The sequence below is a fragment of the Macaca mulatta genome, chromosome 6 (assembly GCF_049350105.2).
Source record: "Macaca mulatta isolate MMU2019108-1 chromosome 6, T2T-MMU8v2.0, whole genome shotgun sequence".
In the NCBI taxonomy this organism is placed as follows: domain Eukaryota; kingdom Metazoa; phylum Chordata; class Mammalia; order Primates; family Cercopithecidae; genus Macaca; species Macaca mulatta.
In genome coordinates this window covers 144,963,318-144,973,635 of record NC_133411.1, presented here as the reverse complement: position 1 = coordinate 144,973,635, position 10,318 = coordinate 144,963,318, and the positions used below count along the sequence as shown (strand labels likewise).

General features: G+C 49.2%; 1 protein-coding gene across 1 annotated transcript in view; it reads right to left on the bottom strand.

The window, feature by feature from the left end:
* Positions 1 to 210: 210 nt before the first annotated feature.
* TGFBI (transforming growth factor beta induced) overlaps positions 211 to 10,318 on the bottom strand; it is a 34,077-nt gene continuing 23,969 nt past the window's right edge. Inside the window, exons 9-17 of the mRNA XM_015140963.3 lie at positions 9,511 to 9,648; positions 8,770 to 8,915; positions 7,834 to 7,970; positions 6,879 to 7,009; positions 4,467 to 4,591; positions 3,095 to 3,197; positions 2,452 to 2,531; positions 1,345 to 1,369; positions 211 to 847 (exon numbers count right to left, since the gene is read on the bottom strand). Coding sequence (XP_014996449.2) covers positions 807 to 847; positions 1,345 to 1,369; positions 2,452 to 2,531; positions 3,095 to 3,197; positions 4,467 to 4,591; positions 6,879 to 7,009; positions 7,834 to 7,970; positions 8,770 to 8,915; positions 9,511 to 9,648 — 926 coding nt within the window. The 3' untranslated portion in view covers positions 211 to 806. The remainder of the gene's footprint in view (positions 848 to 1,344; positions 1,370 to 2,451; positions 2,532 to 3,094; positions 3,198 to 4,466; positions 4,592 to 6,878; positions 7,010 to 7,833; positions 7,971 to 8,769; positions 8,916 to 9,510; positions 9,649 to 10,318) is intronic.

The window sequence follows — 10,318 nt, the reverse complement described above, 5'->3', positions numbered from 1 at the left end:
CCCCAGGGCTGGAGGAGGGTGAAATAAAAACCTGTTGGGCAAAGACAGGCTCAAACCCCCATGAGTTGTCTGGGTGTCTGAGGGCTGGCTGCTGGAATCTCCCCAGAACCATCCCTCGGGGCTCTTTGCTGAGCTTCTCCAGAGCAGAATTGAGGTATGAAGGAGCATGACCTCAGGCCAGCACACTGTACCATGCACATGAGACGTACGTTTCTTTGGTTTTATTATTACAAACACACCATGGCTCTGTCACAATAGGGAAATCTGAGCTCTACGTGCTCTACGTACCATTTCTTTTCTACCTGGACAGGGCCCCATAAAAGCGTCCAAGCCATGTGTAGATGCGAGACACATTTGACAGAACAGTTCAACTCATAGCTTATAATGATGCCATTTCTCCAGCTGTGCAAGGGCTTTACAAAAACTGTGCCAGGACTTCCCATAAGGCTGGATTGCTTGATTCATGTTTTACGAGCCCCATAATACTGAAGCTCCTTTTCCAGGGACTTGGCATAGGCAATAAATTCCACATTTGGGATAGGTCCTTTCTGGAAGCGAATGTCAGGCAGTGACATCCAAGTTTCTGCATGCAGTGGGTTAACAGCCATGTTTAGAGGAACACAATTTAAAAAGTACATCTCTCTCCCTCCTCCCCCACCTGCACAAGGCTCACATCTCACTATGGTGCGGCCCATGTACATTGAAGTGTGATACTTGGTTTTGAAAACATTCAAACAGTCTCTGTGGAAATCTGAGAGAAATTGGCGGGGAGCTGCCGTGGTGCATTCCTCCTGTAGTCCTTCATGCTAATGCTTCATCCTCTCTAATAACCTCTGATAGACAGGGGCTGAAAAAGAGACGTTTGTAACATCAAATAGGTGCAGATCTCCCCATGTCTGTCTAGGACATTGTCAGAATCTCAAGGACCGGGGCCAAGCGGCCTCCTTCTGCCATGCTCTCCTGCACATAGCAGGTGCTTTGTGGTTTGTGAACCTTCACTCTTACTCAAGGCCTGATGTTCTGGTTTTCTGTACCTATCAATTTGGAACTAGATCCTCATGATGGGCTCCTGCCAAGCCCTTTGCAATATTCCCAGACTCCCTAAACTGAAAACTCACATTAATCCTAAAAGGTTGTTACTCTTATTATCCCCATCTTACGGAGAAGGAAATGGGGTGTTCTGGGTCTGACCCCAAGTCACCCTGCTGTTCTGACTCCAAAGGCCAGGCTTGCTTTACTGCACCATGATGTTCTTATCTACATACAGCAGATGGCAGGCTTGGGCTTGCTTGGGGGTAAGGCCTAAACAGGTCTGCAATGACTTCAAACCCAGACCAGACTTACCTAGTCGCACAGACCTCTGGGAAGCCTGAAAGAAAACACAAGGTGTCAGGTTTTCTAGTGAAAGTTATACCCGCACCTGCTTATGATGATGGCTTTGCCTATTGCCACCCCTACTCAGAAAAAATGCTGGGGTGAGGAAAAGAAAGGGGAAGGTGGAACTTATAGGCCCTGGGGAGTTCCTCAGGTGGCCTTGGCAGACATAAGTTGTGCAAGCCCCTATCAAGTGTGACTTCAGGTGGACATTCCTAGGAGACCCCCAAGCCAGGCTCTCCCACTGAGACTACAGCCTAGAGTTGAGGGAGCTGGGGCTGCACAGGGGTGGCCTCAGGAGTAGGAGTTCAGGGCTAAGAATCCTTGTCGAGGGCACTAAGGAGACCCCTGTGTACAAAAGTGAAGTGACACGGTAAGCTCCAGGCCTCTGGGTTCAGGACCGCTCCCTGCAGCCTCTCCTCTTGAAGTGCAATCCTTCTGTAAGGCACCTCACATTCCCACGAAGCTCCACCTGACCCAAAGCAGCAAAAGAGCCAAGCAGGGCACTGAGCACTGGGCAAGCTGGGGAGCAGGAAAGGAAGCTCAGAAAGAGCCAGAGAGGGTTTGAGAGGGAGGTGAGGCTGGGGCAAGGAAGGGATGGCTCCACACACATAGCAAGCCCAGTATCCCTGTATCCAGAATCCACACAGTGCCCAGGAGAGCCCCAGCCTCAACCACGATGGGCAATGCCATGGACAGCAGAAAAGTGACCCAGAGGCCCGGGCTCAGGGCAGACCTGGCCACTGTAAGATGAGCTTGGGATGGGCTGCCCTCTTGGGCAGATGGCTTCCAGAGTGTGTCTGTTCTCACCAGCAGTGACCTCCCCATGATCTGAGGCTCAGAGGCCTCTGTGTGAAAGCCTGTGCTTTGGCCCATGAAAGTCCAGGAGTTGCCTGGGTTCTTTACTCTGAATTTGACACAGGTTGGGGCTGAGGATGCCCCAGTGGGAGTGGGGAGAAGTTTTAAGAGAGCCCTGGGGAGCAGCCAAGGAAGACAGGGGCTGGAGAGGCTCCTCTATGGCCCAAACAGAGGACCTAAGGCTGCTCGGGCGAGGTGCAAATCTAGCAGGCATCTTACCCTGGAAAACGCTGATGCTTGTTTGAAGATCTCAAGCGCAGAATCTGCAAGTTCATCCCCTCTTTCCTGAGGCCTGTTGGCTGAAGAGGAAAGAAAAGGCAGGTTTGACCAGAGAGAAACCAATAGCATGTTATTCATAACAACCATGACTGAGGGACACTGGTGGGCTTTCTGGCTCACATTTCCAAAGACATGTTTTCTCTATAATGTTTCATAACTCATGGTAGAACTTGGCCCATGGGGAGAGAGCACCAAGAAAGGTGAATGCACACATGAGGAGAGGCAGGATGGAGGTTCAACTGCACTGGAGGCAAGAAGCACACACTGATGTGAGATGCTGTAAGAGGAGTGCTGGGAATCGTGATGACAGCATCCACATGAATACAGAAAACTGGGCTGTGTCCGAGGGGAGCTAACACAGCTGGGCAACTCCACAAAGAGCAATGCATCCTCACATTCCTTAGTGTGGTGCATTCAAAACCAACAGCTCCCAGTTCACTCTGCAATCAGTCACATAGGCACAGTTTAACTATCACAATTACGTGTTATTCTGATCATTGTTTGGAACAGTTTTTCTTCTCTCCACCAACTGCCACGTGGAGAGAAGGACTGATTGTAGAGCCAGTGGGGATGCGACACTTACCTGGAGGCTGCAGAACATTGGTGATGACATGGACCACGCCATTTGTGGCCATGATGTCAGGCTCAGCAACAGGCTCTTTGTTGACACTCACCACATTGTTTTTCTAAAGGAAAAACAGAGAGTAGTGGTTGAAAGTAGAGCACATTTATTTTATTCACTCAGCAAGTGTTTACTGAACACTTTTCATATGCCAGGTCCTGTGTAAGACTGGGGATACTCTGGTGAATGAAACAGTCCCTGCCCTTGACAGACCTTCAGTGTGGTGGATTAATTCAAATCTCCTGTGTGGATTTAGCACATTGCAATTTACATAATGCTCTTTTGTGTGATCCACTTAGTCCTCACAGCAGTGTATGATAAGGAGAGTAGATATTATTGTCCCATTCAACAGAAGAAGAGACTGAGACTGAAGACAGGAGAAGTGCCTCTTTTAAGCTAAGTAGGCGGAACAGCTGGAAATGGAAGCCAGGCTTCCTGCTCTGGGCAAAAGTCTCCTTCCATTTTGCCTGGGTGCCTGACTTAAGATTTTCTCATAGGAGGCCCACCCAGGGCAAATCTATCTCAGGCCTTCCTGAAGGGTCCATGCGACAGACTCAAGGGGGTAGGAGGCACAGAAGCCTGTGACAGACAGGACCCCAGCATCTGAAACCAGGTATGAGGAGATTGTTGAGCGACCTGCTAAAGTCAAACAAGTCATGCCCATGTCTACCTTCCTACATGCACATCTTCCTACACTCCTGGTGAGAAACTGGTGAGCAAAGGATGGCTGAAGACCAGGAGAAAGGAGCAAAGAGCAGAAACCAGCCACACACTGAAGAGTGGTCCCTCCACAGAGGGGTCAGTGGCCTCTTCAGGTGCAGCCAGGGAGATTTCTGGAGCTCGGCTGGGTATCTGCTCTAGGGACAATCTTAGCGCAGTTCCAAAGTGGAATGTATGTCATCAATGTGCAGAGCAAGTGGCTCACAGAGCAAGTGTCAGAACTCAAAAAGCCTCTTGGGATGGTCTGGTTCATGGTACAACTCAGTGAACCCCTGGGTTTAGGGGGGTGGGATGGGGTGAGTGTAGAGACTGATCTCTTCAGTCACGTTAGTTGCCTACCATCTCCTTAACAGAAGGAAGATCTAATAGCCTCTTTCAGATGCCAAATCAGATGCTCTATTCCCATGTAAATCTGGAAGTTCTTACTCATGTTAACTACGATCTCACTTGATTTCCCTGAAGACCCTCTTCACATTTCTCTTTTTCTTTGGATGAATTACACTCAGAAATTCGGGCTGCATCTTGAAGGTGTGTAATGCCATCCCGGGGGTGAGATATGTCCTGGAGCCCTGGTGGCAGGACACAGCCAGCCTTTGATTTGCAGGACACTCACCAAGCTGACTTCCAGCTTGTCGCCTTGGAGAGACTTTAGCCGCACCAGGGCCCCGATGCCTCCACTAACCAGGATTTCATCACCAACGTGGTATTTCAGGATGTTGGCAAGTTCCTTGGCATCTCCTGCAGGTTGCGGGAAAAGGAGATAGAGTTAATCCCAAGAATGGTAATTAGCCTGGTCAAGGAGGGCCCAGAGGAGAAGATGTAAGTGGTCAGCCCTGAGAAGAAGAACTCCCTGCCCAGGGAATAAGCACTTATTAAGCTCCCAGTGTTACTCAACGTTGTGACCCACAGTCTGTCTAATGGTCAGAGGATACAAAACACATGTTCATGACCACAAATCTGCCCCTGCAGTCAGTGGGCTTCTGGGTTAAATATGCTCTCTGGGATGCTGGGCTCCCTGGCTGCTGAGAAGGAGTTAATCCATACTCCTCTGTGAGTATGACTCATGTTTCCATGAGATAAATATTTGCTTGGAAAGCTAGGGACCTTTCCAGCACCGGCATCTGGGACGTTTCATCATCAGCATGGCTCCCGACGGTTATAACACAGTAGTGCAATATTTACCCATTCTGCCCTCAAATGCTCATTCTGTTTGAGACGGCTGTTTCCTGAAGGGAGAACTTAAAAGAGTAGACAGCTGTACTGTGGAGGAGCCACGGAGCCGATGAGGTCAGGGCTGAGGGGGATATTCCCTCCGCAGCATCTCTCCTCATCACGTCTCAGCATTCCTTTCAGCCCACATCAGTGTCTCCAGCAACTGGGGCAGGCACTGATTGCCCATAAAGGTGCACAGGCATTTCCCAAATTAAGTGTGGGAGGTCATTCCGAAAGTTTCCAGCTGCCCTCTCATCTCGGATACTCCCATTACCAGCCAAATGGCTAAATTTCCCCAGGGCTTATGAATAGCTATTTCCAGCATCTTGAAACTGAGAAGGGAGGAAGTTTTAATGTATTTTGGAGAGTTCACTTGGTTATTGACAAATGCACATGAGTGCCAGAGGACGGAGCCACTGGGTACCAACCAATTTTCAAACATCCACAACCCGGAGCTGACAAGGTTCCCCTTCCACAAAATACTGCCTGGAAGTGCAGAGCCACACTAACCCCTGGGGTGCATGGGATGTCCTTTCAATATCTCTAACACCTGGACCAACCTTTAACACCCTCTGTCCCCCAGGGGTGCCTCAGGCCAGGGGGAGGGTGTGTTAGGGAAGCTTTCTCCATCCCCCTCCTCAACTCCCACATAATTGAAAATGGAAAGAAAGCCAAGCCAGCTCGGGCCACCTGGGGAATATTCCATTCTTGCCGGACAGAGAGAGGTTGAGAAGTTTATGTTCAGAATGAACTTCTCCCCTCTCCTTAGGAATATACGTCAGCATCACAGACACAGGCATTCATTTAGCAATAAAGAAAATTAAACATGACACAAATTCACCTTGGAGCTGCCTGCAACCTGAACTTTCTATTCTGCTCGAGAGCAGGAAGGGAGGTGTAGACAATGTGGGCCCCAAGGTTTGTCAAGGTCCTTCCTCTTCCTCCTCCTTTTCCTCAGTCTCACCTTTCTGTGAGAGCGGAAGCATCTCTCACAGGCATGCAGCTGAGCTAACCACTGCAACTCCCAATCCCGCTCCACTCGCCCCCATCGTCATGGCTATTATTGACCAGGGCTGTGTGCCTGGCGCTGTGTGTGGCATCCTATTTAATCCTCACAACACAGGCTACAAGATACTCTTACCTTCCTCATTTTTCTTAGCCACTTGTAACCACTAGATCCCCTCCCAAACATCCTCAGCTAGATCTCTCAGAGCCATGACTAACTTCTTGGGAAAGCTTTTGTCTGGAGGGATTGTCAGTGCAGGTAAATGGCTTCATTATCACTGTGCTCATAGGTCTCCAGCGGGAAACATGCCTCAGTGACTGGACTGGTCGCAGCCACCCTCACTTCTTTTCTACTCCTCTCTGCCTGGCTTCTGCCCAGGAGACTGAGCTCTATAAACTGCATCAGTGGGCTCCCTCCTGCTCTTGCATCAGCCAACGAGAGATCCAGATGGCAACTGGAGAGAGGGAGGCTGGGGCGCTGAGTGACCCTCCTTGTATGGTTCTGACAGTGGCTGCACATGGCTTTGGCTGCTGTTCTGTGCCCTTGTCCAAGGCCCATGACCTCCCTGGTTCCTGCTCTAATCCTCCCATTCTCCCAGGCCTAGGGGTAGTAAAGGCTTCCCAGGGTTGCTAGTCCCTGGTTGGCCTCATTCTTTGCTAGTTCCTTTAATCTCGCCCACTCTTCCACAAATAGTCCTATCATTAAACCCCTTCAAGCCAATCCCTAATGTGCCAACTGTTTGCTGCTGGGGCCCTGAGGGATCATTACTTTAGAAAAGTGGAGATGTGTACTTAAGTTGGTCTTTACCCAAGAGTCTGCTCCGTTCTCTTGGTGGCAGGGCTCGGAAGGCTTCATTTGTGGGAGCGAAGACTGTGTAGACTCCTTCCCGGTTGAGGGTCTCCGTCAGTCCTGCAGACTGGATGGCAGCTACCAGCATGCTGTAGATACACACACAGAAAATGTCATCTGTCCTGGGGGCCGAGAGGTATTTTCCTTAAATACTTCACCACTGGGGATAGTAGAGCCCAGACCGCTGGAATGCTCGCACCTTGGTTTTCACACTCTCCCTATGTACAAAGAGGGAGCGATTCTAGGCTCCATCTCCTCTCCACCCAGCAAAAATGCTAAGCTCTGTTAAATGGCCAGAGGTCAGAGGCCACGGGAGAAAGGTGGTAAAGAAAGGACAGAGGTATGGCTGACCCAGAGACTAACTGAGCCTCCAGGGATATGATTCTGGGAGGGCAGAGGGGTGTGGTCTCCAGGCCCTTGTTCAGGTGGCTGAAGTCAGTGACAGGGAAACATTCAATGTGACAGCACTGCGAGGTGAATGAGCAAGTCAGAAATGGAGATAGCAGGGCAAGAAAACAAACTCACAAGGGTGCTTCAGTTGCAATAAACAGATACTGCACAGAGAGTGAGAGACTCATCATGCCCTGTAAACTATGTGCTCTCGGCTCACTTGGAGCTTTACAATGAGCGAGTGATGTTTTCCTTGCACTTCAGTCATAAAAATGTAGTCCCCCCTCCCTGCTTCCCACGCATGTGAGGATTACACTCTCAGAAGTAACCCTTCTTCCTAATGTAAGCTTTCAAGGCGACCCTTCCCTTTTCCCCATCCCAAGTCTGGAAGGTCACAGCAGTGCACCACTAGTGTTCATTGAATCCCTAAGGTAGAAGAAAGCTTGATAAGTAGCTGGGGCCCCACATCCCACTCCAGCATGACCACTGGGCAGAAGCCCCACCCGGGGATGGAACTAATTACCTAAAGCGATTGTCTCCCTTCAGGACATCCATGACAGTCCCCATTGGGGGGGTCAGCACCCGGTCCATTGTGAACAGGGTCCCGTACCTCCCTCTCTTGTCGTGGGCCGCGATGCAGCTGTTCTCAATGCACAGGCTCTGCACAGAAGAGGGACAGAGAAAGAAAGGACTGGTTATCCTCCCACAAGGGGCCTCCTGATTTGTTCAGAGCATGTAGCAGGGTCATCATCCATGAAGATGAAGGAGTATATATTGGGGTGGGTTATTAAGGCTGGGATAAAATGATGTATTTTCTCAATAAATGGTCTTCCTTAAGGAAAGAATGGCTAGAGAGGCCCCAACAAAGTTACAGAGGCCCCATAATGAGAATATCAGTTACACATGAGGTCCATTGACAATGTTCAAATAAATAGATTGAACCCATTTATTTATTTGTTTAACAGATGATAGCCATCTTTAGTCAAATGGTGCTGGTGGATCCCAGGCAAGAGCTGTGTTGAGTTGTACTTCCTATTTGATTTCCAGGGTAACTGTTGGGTTTGAAAACAAAGAAGATACAGCAGAAGAAAGAAGGCATCTTTTGGACCAAGGAGGGCTGTATTTTAGTTTAGGGGGCTTCTCTTCTCATAAGCTCAGAAGGAGTCCGAACTCCATCCCTCCTCCTAGATGTTCATTCCTAAATTCAAGAAGGACTTGTTCCTTCACAATAAAGGTTGGGTAATTGTGTGGTTTATTCTCAAAGGCCTCCAGAAAAAGAGATTCCAGTCCTTCTGCAGGATCTCATTTTGGTATCAATACTTTTCCAGAAATTATTTCCTTCCTTTTCAGCAACCAGTCCTCATGCAAACTCCTGCTTATTGAGGACATTTTTTTTACACTAATAGAAGTCCCACAATATGGAGCTTCCGAGGAGCATGACTTAGGACCCAGAACTTACATTACGATAAACAAAAACTCTCAGTTTTTTGCCGCCCAGAGTTTCTAGGGTCTGTCCATGGTACAGATACTTAGAGGCCAGCTGGTCTTTAATTATGTGGTTCCGAAGCAAATTCCTTGTATGGGCATCAATTGGAGGGGTTCCATCTGCAAGAAAGGGTGTGGTTAAGTCCAGAGAGATGTGCTCCTGCAATGAAGAGAGTGATGAGAGATAAATACAGTGAAAAAGCCTGTCTGTCCTTGAGTTTGGAAACAGGGATTGAGAAACCAAGTGGAACTGCCAATATTCCTTAACATCTGGTATCTTCTATGGAGAAATAAAGAAGATCCAGATAATCAAGGGTGTTTGGGGTTTTGCCCTAAAAGGGAAGGGCAGGCACACATACAACTTGGCCCCCTTCTCTGCCTTCCTGTGGCTGCAGCTCAGCTGTACCCTCACTCTGACCTCTTGGCTATACATTGGCAAGCGACTCTGCAAATAGAAAGGCAAGGGAATGCTCTGCTCTCCCAGATGTCAAGTCTTGAGTTCTGAGGAATGGCTCCCCAAAGGCATTCTCTGCGCTGCCTAATGAAACAACAGAGCCTCTGAAGTTTCTGCTGAAGTCACATCTGCTTTTAGTTGAGCTGAGTGGAAGTTCTAATGTCCCATGGGGTGCTGTAAATCGGAGAGTGTTGTAGAGGTGACAGGAGTGGGGAAGCTGCCTCCAGGGACAAACCAACGGGGATGTCTTCCCCATGTTACCTTTGAATACAGAATTCAGGGGAGCCAGGAGGGTCAACCGCTCACTTCCAGAGAGATGAGTGCCGAGGCCGGCTTGTCTGAAAAGGTCAATGGCTGTGGACACATCAGACTCTGCAGCCAATTCAAATAGTGTCTTGGCTACAAGGAAGGAGAAAGTGGGTTCAAAAGTTAAAAATGCTGTTTTCATTTATCATTCATCCACCCCAGGGCATGACATACATCAGCAGGAATGTCATCTCGTGAGTCAACAACCCCTCTAAACACTGCTGGGGCCCAGCGGGCTCATGTCATCAGGGGAACAGTCGCCTAGAAAATCTAACCAGTCAGGAGGAGAGGGAGGAGAGGTGAGCTCAGTTAGGCAGAGATCAGCCGCTGTCCCAGGCCCTGTGGGCTGCTTGGTCAGGGCACATTCTAACACTGGGGAGAAAGACAGTCTGCGTGATGGCTTCTGCGGTGTAGATAAGGCCAGCAACCACACCCATAGAAACATTTTATTTTTTCCTATGAGATTTCTTCACTCATGGACAGATCTCACTGGAAGACTAGAGTGGGGTTAGGATTCTGAATGAAACACAAGCCAAAGTCCATTCAGTCATTCTAACTGGGTCAGTGACCATGGGACAGCTTGGGCACTAGTGAAAAAGCACATGCTCTGAGGTCAGCAAATGGCCCTCTTTGCCCATCCACAGCAGGCAGATCTTCTGAAAGGCCTCTGCGATTGTGTCTGTCTCCAGACCCCTTCAATGCTCCCCACGGCCTCTCCACTGCACTTGCATGCCTGAAGCTCAAGATGCATCAGTCTGGTCAC